The sequence below is a fragment of the Furipterus horrens genome, unplaced genomic scaffold (genome assembly GCF_987537825.1).
Source record: "Furipterus horrens unplaced genomic scaffold, mFurHor1.1.pri manual_scaffold_7, whole genome shotgun sequence".
Classification (NCBI taxonomy): domain Eukaryota; kingdom Metazoa; phylum Chordata; class Mammalia; order Chiroptera; family Furipteridae; genus Furipterus; species Furipterus horrens.
In genome coordinates this window covers 130,347,436-130,366,650 of record NW_028327177.1, presented here as the reverse complement: position 1 = coordinate 130,366,650, position 19,215 = coordinate 130,347,436, and the positions used below count along the sequence as shown (strand labels likewise).

The window sequence follows — 19,215 nt, the reverse complement described above, 5'->3', positions numbered from 1 at the left end:
GTTCTGAATTAAAATCTTGCAGTAACCACTGACAATGCAGGATTGATCCTGAGGGTGGATGCTGGACCTAAAAGAAAAATAGCAGTAAAGGACATTTGGGGGGCTACTGAGGAAATTTAAATATGGACTGTGTATAATTAAATAAAATTATTGTATCACTGTTAACTTTCTCAGGAATTATTATTATGTTATGGTTACGTAGAAAATGGCCCTGTTCTTAGAGATATAGGGCAAAGCATTCAGCGGTGAAGAATCATGTCCACATCTTATTCTCAAAACTTCTTAGTGTGTGTGTGTGTATTTATATATTTATATGTTTATATATTATAGTTATAAAATATATAAAATAAAAAGTTCAGGAAGATAAGGTAAAAATTCAGAAATGCAATTCACACTGTTCATTAGCAAATAAATAGTGTCTCATTCTTCCCTTCCCCAAAATAACCCAGGACATACACCATATTGCACATGGTCTTTCAGGGGAGCCCCAAGGGCTAAGACCCCCTCCCCCCATGGAACCCACAGAACCATGGGACTGGAGAACCAAGACTGCCCTGGCAAAGGATCCCTTGCCTACCTCAAATTACAGACCACCCTTCTGCCAGCACCTGACTCTGCATTGTGACAGAGAACTTGTCAAATTTATTGATCTGGACCATGTGCTGGACCTGGATCCAGCAGCTTCCTGTTCCTCTCTGCCCCGTTCGGGTTGGAGCTCTTTAGGTTGGACCCCGTGCTCTCACCTGACTTCTGTCCCATGTGCTTGGCCATGTGCCTTTTGGAGCACATGCCCTTCACGGGAGTAGAAACATCAGAATTGTCTAGACATGCAATGAGCATTTCAGATTGTGTCAGCTGAAGAAAGGTTTATTAATAACTTTGTCTATTAACACCTGAATAATTAGCTGATATTATTTGTTCTCACTCAAAACTCAGAGGCAGAAAAATACATAAGCCTCAGAATAGGATGCAAAAGGTAGCCAGCCGCCTTTCCTTCATCCACAAATAAAGTAAAAGAAGGTAAAATAAAACAAATTAAATAAAGTAAATAATGAGATTGAATAACAAAGTAAAAATAATAAAGTAGAGAAAATAAAAACAAAATAAATAAAACAAATGAAACAAAATTAGTAAAATGAATGTGCAATGAAATAAACCAAGTAACAAAGTGGAATAAATGAAATAAAAACTAAATGAAAGGAAATAACTACAGAAAGTAAAATGAATAAAACTAGGAAATACGAGACAATAAGAAAAGTGAAAAGAGAAGAAAATCAAATAAATAACCATAATCCAGTGAAGGGAACTAATTTATTTGTTGGGCAGATGCGTTTTCCGCCTGCATCTTTGGGCCCCCGGCTGTCAGCCAGAGGTAAAGCTCAGCTCTAGGAAATGCTGGGTCTGCGCAACACTGCACCCCTCCGCTCGGGGTGGGTTTCCTAGTTGGTAAATGTGCAGCCCAGCTGGGGAGCAGGGGCGCTCCGGGCTTGGCAGTAACCCGGGTCTCCCCGGATTCGTTCACCAAGCCAGCTGACCGTGTCGCGGTAGGTGGCGCTCTGGGCCCCGAGGCCCACGCGCGGCGCCCGCGGACCCAGTCGGCCAGGCGCCGCGGGGCGCCCGAACAGCCGCTGGAAGCCCGCGCGTCTGCACCCTCGCTGCTTCTCAACCCTTTGGGCTGAGGCTCTGTCTCCTCACCCCGCCGCCTGAGGTCTCCCCGCTGCTCACTCTGAGAACGAACCACATACTGGTTAGTTTGGAGCCCCTGCCAAGTGTCACATCAAACACAGGGTTCTTGCCACATAAACGTGAAACGACATCAAACACTTTGCTCTTCCTTGATGGAAGAAATTATTTTATATAAAATAACAGCAAGTGTTAAGAACATTCAAATTGGGATAAAAAACAGTTCACCTGCTTGGTGCCTCGTGGGTAAGCTATTCATTAGGAAAGTTCCGAAATAGCTACCTGTGGCTTTAGCGGGGACTAATGGTGGCAGAGGACGTTTGCAGACGGCCTTTCCATCAGTCCCAGAAGTCCCCTAGGAAAGCCGTGTTGGGGGAAGGGATGGGTGGGGGTGGGGATGGGGACAAGGGGCCGCTCACATGCAAATGCAGCTGTGACAATCCGGCCGGGCGCCTCCGCGCCTCCGGGAGGCCAAGGCTGGAACAAAGCATTAGCATTTTCTACATGAGAAAAGCCCGCATTCCTGGGCCTAGAGGCCGCGAGGGCGCCGCCCCCCTCTCCCCATTCACACTCCGGACCACACAGAGCGCTTCTCCGGCTAAGTGCTCCAACGTTCGTTTCAGCTTTTCTTTGGACCCGGGCGATGCATACGAAATGTAGATATTTCCCTAAACGCCGGCTTTGACATTTAATGCGTTCCTAAGTAGTCTGAAATGTGGACCGGATTAGGATGAGGCTTGGGGCCCACAGGGACACTTGGCCAAAGCCTCCTAAATCCTCCCAGACAATTGTTTGTCACCACACGGATCCCCTTTGCCCCAAATGAGGGGGCTAATGAACTTCGCAGCCTCCTCCCGAGGCACCCCCACTCCTACCCCAGAACCTGTATTTCTGCCCTGTTCTTTCCAGGGAGAAAAGGAAGCTGAATGTGTCAACTGCTTGCGGTGTGTGTGTGGATCTGGTTACTCCAGGCTGGCTTGCTGAGTGACCAGTAACCCACCTGGGTTGGGCCACGATTTAACCCTTGATAACGCACAGAGGGTCAAGGATGCTGAGGGCCTGTGAACCTGGGGATTATGTTAATAGGCCATCCCAAACCTTGCAAGTAGTTCCTGTGACATTGACAGGCCTAGGAAGAGAACATCACCCAAAATTCTGTTCAGCAGATTTTATTGTTCATATAGAACAATCCGCACGCTGTATAACAAAGTACTCGCCATCCAGGAAGGAGAAAAACACAACTGACAAAGAACGAAATGGAGGCTGTGCCCACAGACTTGCCAAGTTACTGGGGGCCTCAGCACATGAGCGAACCGGCCCAGAACATGCCCTTGGTAAGCATGCGGGAAGCGAGCGAAGAGCTGGGGCGAAAGGGGAATCTCCTTGAGACGGTGAGGGTGTGGACACAACAAAACTGGAAGAATGTTCTAGGGAGTGGAGGAGACTGAAGCACAGTGCTGGAGGTGCAAAATGGTGACTCATTTTGGGAGACGGTAGAGAATCCAGTTTGGGTAACGGGGTGTAAGGGAGGGATTGAGAGAAGCTAAGTAGGAGAATGGAGCAGTTCCCATGAGAAGACCTCGAGGTTCTGAGCCCTGGGCAGGAGTCAGAGTTGTAGGAAGTCACAGGGTGGTGAGGAAAGGGTGGGAGAAAGGACCCAAGGCAGGGAGACTGAGGACCTCTTGTCATTACAGGGTAAGGGTCTCAGCAAGGTCAGAATGGGATGAAACACAGGCTGCCAGTATTGACTGAAGCAGACACACTGCACATACCCAGAGTAATTTCCCTGAGTCTCCAGCGCCCTGCCTCCCGCCGTGCACCCGCAGTGCTGTCTCCACAATGTCAGGGGTCCGGGAAACGGTCCCTGCTTTGACATCCTTCATAGGACACAGTGAAAATGTCGGAGTTCCTTTTTGAACCTGTGAGGTTCCAGGCACATCCTACAACAGCAGCAATGGCCACATCCTTCAACCAACCCTGTGAGGCAGGACTGTGAGCATCCTCATTTTACAAATGAAGAAACTGAGGTACAAAGAAGCAAAACCACCTGTTCCAGATCATACTTGTCCCAGTGAAAGAACCATGATTTGGAGTCAGCGTCTGCGACGTCATCCCTTTTCTCTTGGTGGCTTCCAAAAAGGGGAATGGCTGGGAGAGGCTGAGCGGGTGACACCGAGACGAAGTGGAGACGGTGACTGGACTGAGCAGGTCCTTCAGGCGACACGAGAGGTAAGTGAACTTCATTTTAATCCTCACACTGGGCCTTGAGGAAAGGCACCCTCATTCTGCAAACTGGTCACAGAACTTGAAGAGATCCCAGCATTTGCTCAAAGTTACTTGGGTTGAGTAAGGGGCAGAGCTCCTAGCTGACTAGTCAGATAAGGGACCATGACTGCTGGAAATACCAGTCAGGGCATGTTGTGATGACAGAGGTGGTGGGATTTGAGCAGTGTCCCTGTGCGGGCAGGTGGAAGAGGATCAGGAAAGGCCACTGAAGGTTGCTGGGCCTCCGTTCCAGCCAAGGAAGTGGCTGGAGGAGAGCTCGGGGGTGGGGGTTGGGTGGGGCTCTAATGGGGCAGGAGCCAGGGGGCAGAATGGAGCATTGCCCCAGCGCTCCTGAGGGGCCATGCCTCGCAGTTTGGGAGATGCCTGCAATCACATTCTCGCGGGGCCTCTGAAGAGATCCCTGCAGTGAATTTTGCCCCATTTTGCAGCTGAATGGGGTGGCAGAGCTTCAGTAGGGCTCTTCTCGGAACTCAGGTTCCCATCAGTTACGACGCCATCCTTTGGGGTTAATGCCTACAGCACTCACGCCTGTTAAACTACAGAAAACCACATACCAGAGGAGACAAGTTATGAATCAGGAGACAGGGGGAAGAAATGGGGGACAGCTAGGAAAAACACCAGGAGGCAGCATTTTAAAACTTCAGATTTAGGATTACCTGTTAGTAGGTGGCCTTAACGAACTGGGGCAGGAGCCCTAGCCGGGTAGCTCAGTTGGTTAGAGTATCATCCTGATAACACCAAGATTGCGGGTTCAATCCCCAGTCAGGGCATATACATGAATCAACCAATGAATCCATAAATAAATGGAACAGATTGATTTTGTTCCTTTTCTCCTTCCCTTCCCCCTCTCTCTAAAATCAATAAAGTTGTTGTTTTTTTTTTTTTTTTTTTTTAAGGGGGGGCAGGAAAAATAAGTGGGAAGAAGCCTTTCTGGCTGATGGAACCAGTACAAACAGTCACAGAGGTGAAGACCTTAGGTTGAATGTGCTGGAATCTGCCAACAATGGGCTGTGGAAGGCAAAGTTGGGCTGCTGGAATCTTAATTTGACAACAAAGTATCAGATATCCTCCTCAGGCTGGGGAAACATTTAACTGGGCTGCTTCAGCAACTTCAGCAGACACTGGTAGTGACTCCACTTCTTTCCTGGCCTTCCCTGCAGCCAAGGATGGCTACGTGACTTGATCTGACCATGGTGATGTAGGCTGAGGTCTGCTGAGGTTTTCTGGGTAAGCGTTGTCCTGATAGTCTCCGATCAAGATAGGTTGCCATTGCATTCTTCTTCTTGCTTTCCATGTGGGTATAATGCTGGAACATCTTGTGACCATGGGACAAAAGCCCAAATGCTAAGTATGTGGAAATGAGCCGAGTCCCTGATGGGATCGCTGAGAACTAGAACCCAGGCCAGCAGGCATCTGCCTACGAATGCCCTTCTCAAGTGAGAGAAAAACATTCATCCTTTAAACCATTGCTACGTGGAGCCAAATGTATTCTTACTTAACCAGCAACATGGGGCCTAAACCTCCTCCTTGTTGTGACTCCTGCTTTCCCATAAAACCACCAGCAAGCAGGGGAAGTTCTGATTTCTTGAGATTTCTCCAAAGATGTATTTTCCTCAAATATAATTACAAGTCTTTTCCTACTTCACATACCAAGACCTTGTGGGGTCCTAGAAATCTGTTTGTGGGCTCACTCTCCAGAAAATGCTCAGGCTAAGCCACTCTGCTACCATCCTGCGGCAGAGGAAAAGTGGATCCCACAGAGCTGGGGCTTGTCTGGGGCTTGGGAAAGCAGATGCTGCAGACTTGGACCAGCTTAAGGGGCCTCATCTCACCCGGAGAAGACTTTGAGGGGCCCAAGGAAGCTAGAGCCTGTATTCCGTACCCACCTGTAATCTCTTCTGTGTAATGTGACAAAAGAGTCGGAGAAGCCCTGTGCACATCCATTCCATGTTTAAGTGATGGAAGAAACTCCCCTGTGTCCATGTGATTTGCGGGCAATGTCTAGTACACCAGTTCTGGGATATAGCCGTGTAAACTCTGATTTCAGCCAGAGTAATGCAGATCAAGTTCTGGCTAAATCATGCGTGATGCAAACACTCCCCTCTCTAGCTGTGAAACCCAGTAATCACATTTAGCTAGTGTGTTCCACTGTTACACTTGGTCCCCAAATTTGGCAACGGAAGAGGTGCAAACAGCAAGAGATACTACTAGATGGCTAGCTCTGATGAATCTACCAAACATAACTTTAACTAGGAGGTCACCCAGTTTTTCTAAACCAAGTCTGCATGACGCCCCAGCCCCCACCTAAAGTTAGTATACTGACCCTATGCACAAATGCTGGTTGTGTCAGTCCTGCAACACACACCTGTCTCTTGGAAAGAAGCTTTTAAATTTTTGTTTGCATGTGCAAAGGGGTTAGCAATAAACCTTGAACAAGCTGCTAACAGACTCCAGAATCAATGCTTCTGCCCAAGGGTACAGGAGAGTGACGCTGGACCAGTGCCTTGAACGTTGTCTTCATTTGTGATTTTTAAGCAAACTAACTCCTATCAGATCAGTAATCTCTTCTTCTGGTCAATGTTACTAGCACTATGGGTTTTATTACGCATTTTATGGTTCTTTTATTCATAACTAGGCACTAAGTACATTAACGTCTCCCCTCTGCTTCCGGGTCAGCTTCTGGAAGGGCTGGCTGCTCTTCTGCGGCTGATGTTGTTCTCTCAATTTTACAAACTGTAACACTAAATCTCAGATACCAAAATACTCTTAACAGTTGCAAGAAAGACAAAAATATGTTATATAAGGCTGTTCTGATAAGACCATGATTTAATTGCCTATGATACAGACACATTACATAATGGCTCCAATGATTAAAGAAAAACAGATGAAAATGAATTTGTGAATCCTTAATTTTAAGTAAGTCTGGCAAAAAAAAAAATCGGGTTAGAATAGTTTCAAATTGGATCTTCAAACTAGCACCCGTCACCATCTGTCTTTTATTCATTTTGCTGTGTTACAACTAAAAAGGCCCATAAGTACTCCCCTGGGTCTCAGGTAACAGTGTTCCAAAAGCGAAATCTCACTTCCTCTGTACAGTGAAAGCCGGCATTTGGATGGGCTGGATCGGGTGCACAGGCTGAAACACTGGCTTCTTTCTCATTTCAGAGAGCGTCTTCACGGTAGGGAGCAGCTGATTCCTTTTGATGATCTGTAAAGCCAGCTGGGTATTACCTATAAAAACACTTCCATTAAAAAAAGAAAAAGCATCCACCACCACCACCACCACCACATACAGAGCAAGCCATCAGAATCCTGCAAGGGCGGTGAAAGATGTCCTAGGAGAGCAGTGTTCAGCACCTTTGCTGTTCCCAGCAATCACTGCCTCCATCCCATCCCCACAATTTCCCACTTAAGGAGATCTCGGGTGTGACCTGGGCAATGGGATTTTTTTAAAGCTCCACAGTGATTCTAAGATCTAGGCCAGGTTGAACACCTGTCCAAAGGTAGAATGCACAGAGGGATCTAGAACCATGCTGTAATCCTAATCGCTCCTTTCAGGAGGCCAAGGCCTGCCGGTGCCAGGCACTTACCGCCCCTTCTTCGGCTATAGAGTGGAGCCTTCTAAGGATCCCTTCCCACGATCCACAGAAGTATGGATTTCAACTCTTACTACTCCTGTCTCTTCTAATTTCTCCCTTCCTCATTCTTTTCTACTTCATGCTATCTCTTATGTAGGACCCACAGCCTTTCTTCCAGGGAGCCACATCCTGGAGGTTGTGTGTGCTCCAGAGGTATAACCTGGATTTAGGTTTGCATAAATAATTCTCAGCAAAAACTGGCTTACGTAAAAGTTATTATCTGTGTTCAAAATACTCAGGTGTACAACTCAGAGCAGCTGGCCGTCCGAGTCATGATCTCAGTTAAGAGTTGTTTGCTTCCTACAAGAAAGGTTAATCAGTAGGGATTAATTATAATTGAGTGTCAGAAGTTATGCTATTTTGCATTTTCACAGATAAAAGGAAATATGCTTAAACTTGCAAGAAGTAGGAATTTGTAAGACCAAAAATTCCCTAGCTACACTTTTGTTTAGAAGAACTGGATGGGTAATATCTTCAAGGAAGGCAAAGTTTCAGTTTCAAAGAGAAAAAGCAGACACCAAAAACCGTGGGCTCTTTGACAAGAAGAACCCCTTACCATTCTGCAGTTCAAGGTAGACTGCCAGTAAGATGGCTTCAGGGGGCACCTCTTTAGGGTGGATCATGGAAGCCGCCTGTGCTCAAAACAAAGATACCCATGAAACCAGCAGCTTAGACACAAACTCCAAGTAATGCCAAAAAAAAAAAAGTCAGCCTACCAACGCCAAGTTCGCAAACGTACTCAAGCTCATCCCCGCATGACCTCCTGGGGACCACTACAGTTCTGCTCTGAAGGCTCTCAGATGCCTTTGTCTTGAATCCCCACCAATGACACTAGACATGTCATTTTTAGTTAAGTATTTCCCTTGCCTAATCCATAATGAGTTTTTCACAGGAGAAAGCTTTTCTTCCCCCTCTGGTTTTCACCTGCCTGGGGTTCTTCAATCTCTTGGCTATATTCGGTTTTGAGACCCTCCTGATGCCACACTCCACTCATCCAGCCAAGTCTACAGTGGCTTTCCACCAGACACAGTGGCACTTACAAGTAAAACCTGCATGCCCCTGCGTTTTCCTAAGTAACAGGTCAGCTGCAAGTTCCTAATGGTAACAGGAATTCAAACTTAAAAGGCTGGTGATATAGAAAAATATGTACCACTAAGCATATCCAATGTCTCCATTCTTAGGAACTACAACAGTATGATTTCTTCAAATAAAATAATTTATTTGCTTAGGCAACACGCTGTCCTTTCCTAGGCCCGAGAGCCACCATCACCAGCCAGCAGCTTCTCTCCGATCCAGTCCTGAGACAAGGAAGCCAGGACTGCTCCAGTCAATGGTTCTGAGGTTACAGGTTTGTTTCTTCAGCCCAGACCTCTTTGCGCTGCAGCTTTTCCTTGCCTTACCCCTTAATCGAATCATAAAGTGTACTTCTACAGACACGCGTTGACCAGAGATAGGTGTGCAGGTAAGACACCCAGATAATAACTAACAGTCATCCAAACACATTTACCTAAACACCAGGGGGAGAGGAAAGGAAATGCGCTGTGAATATAAGGGAGAGAAAAGTTTATTTCGAAGGAGAGCTTCCTGGCAAGGGAAGCCTGCTTAGTCCTTGCGGTCTGTATCCGATAGGCAGGAAATGGGGAGAAATGGCACCGCAGGCAGAGGAGTGAATGTAGGAGTGGGTGGGCCCAGACACTCACCCGAGGCTGGTTCCTGGCAGCACTAGAAGAAATTTCAGACTAGTGGGGAGTCTCATCCAGAGCACAGGGCTCCTAAGTTCCTTGTAGATGAAGAGGGAGATTTTTATTCCTTTCACTACGTCACTGAGGTGTAAAAACTCTGCTCAGAAAATAAGATTTAGCCCTGGCTGGTATGACTCAGTGGGCTGAGTGCTGGCCTGCGAACCAAAGGGTCACCTGTTTGATTCCCAGCCGGGGCACATGCCTGGGTTGTGGGCCAGGTTCCCAGCTGGGGGTGTGCAAGAGGCATCTACATATTGATGTTTCTCTCCTTCTCCTTCTCCTCCCTACCCCTCTCTCTAAAATTAAATAAAGTCTATTTAAAAGAAAGAACAAACCGAGATTTTATACTTCCAGGCCCAGCTTTATGCAGGCCATATTACCTTCACAGTATTTTGTGAATATCAAAATCTCCATTTTCCCTTTAACTGGAATTAACACAGGACATTTTTTTTTGTTCTTTGCACTGACCACAGTCTTTAGCTTTTTCTATTGTGAGACTCAGTGGTATTTTGCTTACTGGCTGTTCAGAATGGTGAGAGGTGGGCAGGCAGCCTCCGAAATGTCTACTTGGGAAGCCCTTCCAACCCTTCACATCATGGTTCTGCCCTCCCAGGCAGGGTGCGCCTCCCAGTTAACAAAGGTCCAGCCATTGGATTAACCTACAAACCAAGGGGCCAAAACAAACCCCTCTTTCAGACCCCGAACCGGGCCTGACCCCATCTGTGTCCCCCAGTGTGGCAGCCGCCATGGCCACCTGCTGTACCAGAACCCAAGCTAGACGGCACACGCTGTCACTTCAGATCAAAAGCCCGGTTTGCTGCAGTCGCTGGGGTCCACGGGCACTTTCAGAGGCTGTCAAATACCCTTGCCTTGCCTCTGAGAACAGTGAAACATCTGAACTCTTACCCATTCAGCTCGACTCAATTCCTAGATAATATCAAGCATGTTTCCCCGGACAGTCCATCACTTAACTGTTCTGCGTTTGGATGAGAAGTGCTGACCAGAAACCACCAAGCGGACTAAACATCACTCATGGTTATTTTCTGCACGCTAAGCTCCATCACTGCTGGACACAACAAAGTGGCCTTCGTAGGAAGGAAATGTCCCAAAGCCACCATATCCTGAGAATAGGTTTAATTTCCATTTCAGTTACTCTCAGCGTATGGGGATGTGGGCTCTCTCATGTGCTGCTGAATATGTCATTTGGCACAAACTTTCCATATTAAAAATCTTAAAGTCTGTACAGTCTTTGACCTTACAATTCTTTTAATAAGTCACCTCCATGAGGGCAGGGTTCTGTCATGCCCACTTATTTCCTTATTCCCATGGCTGAGCACAGAAGTAAGTGTGCAACAGATGCCTGCTGAATTGATATCCTTTGGAGGAAGGACTACTTTCCGATTCTGTGAAATCCCTGTGGGGCTGCCAGCGGTGGGACCTGCTGCCCTACTACAGGTAAATGTCCAGGCTCATGACTGGTCCAGGGATTGGCAGGGGACCTAGAGTTCCCATCAGAAACTTCCTTGAGACCTGCTGATGACGCAACACTTCAGTGGTAGAATTCAGAGGTCTACTTTAGTTATACACCGCCAGTAGCTTTCTTTAGCGTAAGTGGAGTTTCTTTGGTACCAGCTTTCTGAACCCTTTCTGAAAGGTATACAGTGGTACCTCGGTACTCATCCTTAATTCGTTCCGGAACTCGTGACAAGTGCCGAAACCAACGAGTACTGAACGATGAAGCATTTTCTCTTGCAAAGCAGTGTCATGACTCATACAAGTTCTAGCAGGTGTGATGAGTCCCGAGCAAGCGCTGAGAGCTTTTTTTTTTTTTTTTCTTGTCAAAATGTTCAAGTACAGCGTTTGACAAATTCTGAAGTGGACCAGTATCAAGGTATGACTATATTCGTAATTAAACTTTTTGAATAGATAATAGATTCACATAATTCAAAATTAGAAAGTATACGAGTATCCAGTGAAAAGTCTCCCTCTTTAGTGCTCTAGCCACAAAGTACTTCTTTTCCACTCCTGAAACCCATGTTAGCAGGTTCTGGTGTGTCCTTTCAGATTTTTATGCATACGTAGGATTATACAGAAACCGTTTTACAGCTCGCTCTTTTCACTTGATATGTCATGGATATTATCATTTTAGTACACAGAGTGTACAGCTACATAGTGTTCAACTATATGGATGCACCATTATTTATTTAAGTGATCCGTTATTTAGATGGTTTCTAATCTTTTGAAATTTAAATTATTAAAATCACCAGAAAAAAACTGCTCCATTAAATGCCTAGGTTCATTTTCTTTTTTTCCTAGGTCAAGTCCTATGTTCATTTTCAATACTCTTCAGTTGTTTATCTTGCAAGAATGTTTTTAAGCTTGGAAAATAGTATTCCAGTGTTCACCGACCTTACCAGGAACCTCAAACAAAATAACAAAACCACACTCCACACCCTTTGCTTCCTAAGAGGGCCTGGCACCACCCTCTCCAGGCTCACCTGGTGCAGACACTTTCGGGCTTTGTCATATTCGCTCCTCAGGCAGTAGGCGCTGCCAAGGTTAAAGAGCATCACAGTCCTGGCAGAGTTGACGGAACTGGGGTAGCACTGAGGGGCCCGCTTCCCAGCTGGGGAAAAAGAGCAGACGCTGGTCAAGAGGCTGGGCGGACCAAGGGCATAGGAGCAACCCAATCCACTGCCCCAGGGGCTGCTGGGAATAAAGCACAGCTCTGCTCCTCCAGCTGACAAATGAAGGACACAGAAGGCTTGAGTCTAAATCTTTGGGATGCAGGCCAGGCTACTTAAGTATTTACAAAGCTTCTCACTTACAGGACTCCATTGCTTCATTTTCTCCTTTGTCCGATCCTACAAAGACATGAAAATAAATGTGGGAAAGCAGGACAACAGAGTATATGTTCTAAGAACCCAATTTTCTTTATGAAATGAAAATCTCATGTCAAGGCGATTGTAACAGTATTTACTTTTTTTGTAGTGGGTGTTCTATTAAAAGACATCAGAATGTTACCACCACCTACCACCCCAGGCCTGAGAAATAACGTTAAATAAAGTGAATGCTAGTCTCACTCCCTCAAAAGAACTTAGCCATGATTTAAAACTGACTTTTGAATGCAGTATTTTACCTTCCTAAGATTGTGGAATCCCTTCGGAGAGAATAATACAGAATGAGAACCAAAACAGAACACTGTCAGCCTTTTAAAAGTTAGAATTTAGACCATAAGGTAACCAACTCCTAGGTTTACTTAGCAAACAATTACTATAAAGTCAGTACAGACACAAAAGTAGAGAGCTGCCCTCAAACTTCCTTCCCTTCACAACTGTGCCCTTAAATTTCCACACATCCTGAGATACAACAGGAAGTGGAAATGGTGATCACTTCTGATCAACTGTGTCCTCATTAACCTTGGTCCTGCTCATTTGAAGAGATCCCTAAGGAGACATCTGTGACATTCTCTGGGTTCAAGTGAGTAATGGCATCAGATATTCTGTCCAGAGAGATGAGGGCTTCTGCAGCATATAAATGACCCAAAAACCTAAAGAAAAGAAAAAAAAAATTTCAAACTGAAAGTAGGTCATCACAAAACACCCAATATATAAGAAGATTTGGTATAGGTTTCATATATTTCAAGTCCTTGAATTGAAAGCTAAGTTTATAAATGGATCATTTAAAGGTCACTTAAATTTTATCCCATCGAATGAAGCCTCAGCATCAGAGTCCTCCAGTCTCTGCTGCTGGAAAAGTCAAAATGCACCAGAGACCAGACCAGACTGAGGCCATATTTCAGTTGCCTTGGCATTACTTCCGTTCTAAAGGTTTCCTGCTTCCCTAGCCATCGATTTTCTGCCCCTGATGCTAGAGCAGGTGCACATCCTCCTGACTTAGAACAGCCTGCTTCTTCCAGTCTCTTATTTTGAGATATTTCCCTATGATCACCTGATTGACTTTTCAAAAATAAAACAGGCTTTAGACGTATTACAACCCTTGCTCAAAATCTTAATGACTTTTTCGACATGAGAACAAAAGAAACTAAACTTGAATAGATTTAAAGCTCTCCAGAGTTTGGTCCCACTCTCCTACATACAGTCAAGATTCTTTTCTTTCCTTTTCTTTTTCTTTTTTTTAAAGATTTTTTAAAATTTATTTTTAGAGAGGGGAAGGGAGGAGAAAGAGAGGGAGAGAAACATCAATGTGTGGTTGCCTCTCATGCGCCCCCAACTGGGGACCTGGCCTGCAAACCCAGGCACGTGCCCTGACTGGGAATTGAACCTGTGACCCTTTGGTTTACAGGCCTGCACTCAATCCACTGAGCCACTCAAGCCAGGGCTTATTTTTTTAAGTAGTTTATTTTTTATTGTATTTTTTCCATTACCATTTGTCACTCTCACACCCTCTTCCACTTCCACGCATGGCCTACACCTCCTGCAGTCACCACACTGTTGCCCGTGTCCATGAGTTTTCTTTTTTGCTTGATCCCGCCCCCCCCCAGTGCCCGCCCCCTCCCCCGCACTCTCAGCCTCTCAGCCTGCTCTATTATCTATGAGGCTGTCTCTGTAGGACTCATCTTATTTTGAGGGTAATATGTGATAACAGGCTCTGGTGATATGTTCTTATCAAACCTAGTGGAAGACACTTGAGAGTCCAAAGTCTCTGCCTAATCTTTGAGGCAGCAAGTACCATTTCCATGAATCCTTGAGGTGCAAGAAGTGAAAAAATTCCACTACCAACCACAAAATTATCAGTTGCTTTCCCTAGATAGTACATACTCCACTGGGAGAGTAAAAAGCAACATGTACCACAAGCTAGCCGAAAACCTCCAAACAAAACAAACCAGGGACATACAGGGCAAGTCACACTTACTTAAGAGATCCTGACAGCTTGGGCTGCTGAAGAAGTTTATCTGCGTGATTCAAAGCCATAAGGTTATCACCCAAAGCCAGAGCCACGTAAGCACTACAGGCCAGGATGGAGCATCTGCAACATAAAAGGGAAGGGCTGAAAATGTGAGAAAACTGACAAGGGGTCCATTGGTTAAATAGGAAAGAACCTGGCACCAGGAGAGCACACAGAAAGCCACAATACCAATGGTAAATAATTAGAATGATGTATAAAATTACGTCTGAAGTACAGTATACCTATTTACCTAAGTCATCTTTAGCTTCCATCCAATTGACCTTTGTCCCCAACAAATTAACCAAATAGTTACAGTACATATTTAACCTGTAAAAAAAATAATGTAGAGAGAACTTATTTCCACAGACATTTCTTTTAACAACCTATAAAGCTTCTATAGAAACAGATGTTATTCTTCCTATATGTTTGTGACTTTGTTAAGAAACACAATTAACTTACTAAAAATCCATTTAACTTAGCTACTATCAAGTGCTGTTCTCTGAGCCTATAAAAAACTCTATAGTTCTTGCTAAGCAACAATATCAAGAGTAGCTAAAAGAATTTCAGTCGCACAGGCAATATTATCCTAAATAAATATTCAAGAAAAAGACCAGACTGAATAAATAATGTGAAAATAAAAAATTTAAGTTACAACTGATTTTGCTGAGTTGGGGTGGAAACCTAAATTTGATTTTCTGCTTAACATGCAGCTCATTTAAAACAGGTCTAGCTAAAGACTTGACACTAATAGATCACTTGAATGTTAAACAACCGTTCCACAAAGCAATCTTAAAATAAACCCTTGTCAAATAGAAATGAAGTCTGAATAGCTGGCCACAAATGACCTGACTTAGATACAGGGGTTTGAGGTATGTTTACAAATTACAATACATATGTATATCATTAAGTGCATTTAGGTTGTAATTTCAGGCTAAGGGAAGAATGCAACCACATCACCATAGAGGCTTCTAACACCCTGAAATCCTGACTAGAAATGGCCCTTCTGGGAAAGGCACAGCTGGGCCAGTTCGGGAGCGCTCTGCAGTTTCCTCTCACCGGCTCACCCCTGGTTGCTGGAACCCTACAAAATTATCCACTAACGGGAAAGTAGCCCCCCACCTTCTAACAGCACAGAAAAGTAGACTGGTCCCAGGGAAGGCAAAAGGACACTGACATTTATGGTCTTAGACTACAGTGGTAGGGCTGAAAGACTGTCTCCTGCAGCTCCTTGTTTTATCAATGGAGAAACAGATTCAAAGGAAGTGCATACACTCTCCTCTAGCTTAGAGTATATGATTAGCATTAGGCTAACATTCAGTACTGTGGACTCCCAACTCACTGGTCTTCCCATCCTATCACATTGCTTCTCTATCAATTCACAAGATTGCCCTAAAAATAAAGTAGGAAGATAAGATTATGATTTCTCTAATGCATATATAAGTATGCACATACATGTACCTCCTGTTAGTTTAAAAAGGAAGAAAACAATTTAATCCAAATATTACAAGTATAAATGTTTTCACTGAGCACATAATTAAAAATCTGAACCCTGTTCAGAGACTACTTTAAGAACAGGCAAGCAGTGTCATCCAAAGGGGTTTTCCTAACAAGCCTGCTGCCGATGTCCCTGAATCTCCAACAGCGTCTTCACCAGCTAGACGACCCTGTGGCCGCGGCCCCTGGTGGGGGGGGGGCGCGGCCCTTAGGGGTCACACAGGCCCAGAGGAAGGAGGCACTGCTAGCTATCTCCCACTTTCAGAAGCACGTCAGTGGTTAGCTCCCGATGTAGTGAGATTAAGCTAATTTAATTTCCTCTTTTGTCTTCTAGTTTTTATTTTAAAATTAGTCAGGTATGTAGTGCTTATGAAGAAAAAGAAAGACTTAAATTTTAAAGCCCTGGGTCAGGTTTTCCAGAGGCCTAAGAAGACCATCAACTCGGGACCTCTCTGAATGACAGCCACCAAGTTCAATATCCATTTTCCTTTGTGACTTTGCCAAAGATGGGGGTGAAACATAAGCTCCTTAAAAGGAGAAGCCCCCATCTTTTGTCCCCTACACAAAGGCTAGAGCAATTTCTCACCCCCTGCGGTAGGTGTTTGATAGGCATTCACCGAAGAACACAGTTTTCAATGTTTTACACTTCCTTCTTCAGGCACCCAGCGCCACGCCTGCCCTGCCGGGGGCAGGCCACCTTGCTGACCAAGCTGACTCCTTCCTGGGTCCCACAGATGGGGGCCACCCCGAGTGTCTGGGTCCTAGACAGGCTTGCTGGGAAAAGTCTGCCCCGGCCTCTCCCGACAGTAGGGGGCTATTACTGCTCCAGCCCATTGTCAAGCCCACTTTGGGTCCAGAAATCAGTCATGTAATATTTGCAGCTCAAAGAACTAGTATAAATGACCCATGGACATGGACAACTGGGTAATGGGGCAGGGATGGACTGTGGGAGAAGGGCTGGGCAGGGTGGGGGGGAGCAATGGGGGGAAAAGTGGGACAACTGTAATAGAAAAAATAAATAAATTATTAAAAAATATATTTGCAGCAAGGATTCTGTTTCTCAGGAAGTCCAAACTATAGATGTGTACAAGGTAAAAATCTGTTTTCCTCAAAATTTGCCCCTTTTACCATAAGATACTATCAAATCACAATAGGGTAAAAGATTGGAATAATAGAATATATTAAAAAAATACTTAAATATGCGAATGCAAAACTTGAAGACTGGCTTTCTGATCAAGAAACATTAGGATTAAGCAAGTTCCACCGCATGAAACTCAAAGTAACATGACTGTTCCGCGTCCCCTCGTGCCTTACAATGACCCCAGCTAACCGATCTCCGCCCTCTCACGCGTCCTCCTTTTCCTCTTAGAAAACGATCCTGCATCTTCTGCACGGTTCCCACAGATGGGAACACTGCAAACACGCACGGCTTTATCTACTAAGCCTCTGGAGAAATCACTTTACTTTTGAGAGTTGCTACTTAAAATATTGACCCCCGCCATCCGCCCCACTTCCTCGAGTCACTGTCCAATCTGCTTTACGGAGCCCTCAGTGGATCTGACGGGTCAGCAGACTGGAAGAACTAGACCCCCAGGCGGGAGACACACTAGCCTGGCCCCCTGTGGAGGATCCAGCACAACCCCACACTCTCTCCTCCCCACAGTGGTGGAGCTGACTGTAGGTCCACAGACTGCCAACCCGTGGAAAAGAAAAGGATGAAGAGAATAGAAAAGGGAAAAAAACATTCCTCAAAGCACCAAATTACAGCAACAAGCTGTAGAAGACTGGGCATTAAAATTTGCCAAGCCATATGTTCTGTAAATTAAATGAATCTAAAACAAGTGTCTGAAGTAGTCTAACCCTTATTAAAGAGAGGTTTGAATGGGGGTAAATCCAGCAAGCCCCCCTTGTCAAAGGAAAAACCCACAGAGTGATCTTGTAACAGTGTTTGAAAACTTGACTGCAAAAATCCAGTAAGAGAATTTCTTCCAAAAAACCAAATATGGTACTGAATTTTAAAATTAAAAAATACATATATTTCAAGCTGTTTCCACTTATCTACAACCATCTAGAAAATGTTAAACACGTCAACTTTCAACTCTTAAGAAAATTTATAAGTTAAATAAGGTAAATTTTTCACTTCATGTCTTCTGTGCTTTCCTGTCTAGTAACAGTTCTGTGCAAAAAGAATCTTACTGACAAACACACCCAAATCCAAAACAAATAGCCCAGTACAAAGAAGCTGAACATTTTTTCTTTTTAACCAAATCTAGCATCTCAAGAGAACCTAGTCCAACCCAGGCAGCAACTAAAATGCATAAAGTCACAGACGTAGCATTTTATACGTGGACAGGACCTTAAGATCACCCAATCCAATTAACTTATTTGACAGAAGAGAAAAGTAAAGCCCAGAGGGATTAAATGATTTGTCCAATGTCAGCAGTGGCCCTGTGGGGTTTCCACAGAGTGGCAGACCACTGAAGAATTATTCTAACCCTGGCCTGTAATCAATCTGATCACATTTATCTAAATGAAATCCTGGGACGCAGATGTGAATCACGCCAGTGTGAACACAAACTGCTGATAATGTGAAGGAAGTGTCAGACAGGTTCCTTCTTTGGTAGCGTGATTAGATGGACACCTTTTAGTAGGACCATACTCAGTTATAAGACTGAAACGGGGCTGGCTGGGTCTCTAGCAAGAGCAATAGGAAATTCAAAAGATTATTAGCCATAATCCTGTTTTAGGTGTGTCTCAAGAGATACAACAGAACAACTAGGTTAATACCAAAAGAAATACGACTCCTTAAGTACACTAAAGCTGTGTATAACATTTATGTTATCAACCATTTGTTTGATTCATTTTCTCTTATAAACATTAGGTCATGGGAGGCCCTTATCAACCGAATGGTAAATAATTCACTGAGTGTTACATCAGAGTCTAAATGAACTAATAAAACTTCTACAATTTATATTTGTGAAATAACTTAACTGGTCTTCATTAAATTTGGTCTGAACATTTCCTTTTATCCATTTTTGAACCTCTTATTAAAAAAAAAAAAAGACAAACTTCATTTTTATGCTGTATGCTTTGATTTTAATTTTTCATGTAGACATTTCCCATGTTAGCCTCAACATTATCTCCTTCCCTTTTCCAGTTCTGTTATACTCTTTTGCAGGTTCTAGAGCAGCATCCATTTTAGTTTTAGAAATTAAAATTTCAGCTAATATCATAATCTCAGAATAAACAACAAAGACGTCCTAAAATAAGCTACATGGAAGACTCGGTACATACCCATGACAGTTATTAAACCACTATGCAAACATGAAATTATTAGTGATTAGTCCTATGAACTTGTTTATCATTAATAAGATACCGGTATGCAAAAGAATTAAGTTGAGCCCTTAGCTCATACTATATCCAAAACTTGTCTCAAAATGGATTAAAGACCTAAATGTAAGCAA

At 44.3% G+C, this 19,215-nt stretch overlaps 1 protein-coding gene and 1 long non-coding RNA gene across 4 annotated transcripts in view; both read right to left on the bottom strand.

Annotated features, from left to right (window-relative positions):
- Nucleotides 1–19,215, bottom strand: part of LOC150005227 (uncharacterized) — a 392,161-nt gene that overhangs the window by 286,593 nt on the left and 86,353 nt on the right. The gene's annotated exons all lie outside the window — the stretch shown is intronic.
- Nucleotides 6,778–19,215, bottom strand: part of CNOT10 (CCR4-NOT transcription complex subunit 10) — a 51,717-nt gene continuing 39,279 nt past the window's right edge. For 2 of the 3 annotated variants that reach the window (XM_090284431.1, XM_090284432.1), the window contains exons 14-19: nucleotides 14,225–14,338; nucleotides 12,769–12,899; nucleotides 12,178–12,213; nucleotides 11,848–11,975; nucleotides 8,164–8,239; nucleotides 6,778–7,200 (exon numbers count right to left, since the gene is read on the bottom strand). In XM_090284431.1, the coding sequence (XP_090140557.1) occupies nucleotides 7,049–7,200; nucleotides 8,164–8,239; nucleotides 11,848–11,975; nucleotides 12,178–12,213; nucleotides 12,769–12,899; nucleotides 14,225–14,338 (637 nt within the window). In that variant the 3' untranslated portion in view covers nucleotides 6,778–7,048. The remainder of the gene's footprint in view (nucleotides 7,201–8,163; nucleotides 8,240–11,847; nucleotides 11,976–12,177; nucleotides 12,214–12,768; nucleotides 12,900–14,224; nucleotides 14,339–19,215) is intronic. The other variant, XM_090284433.1, reaches the window with a different exon arrangement.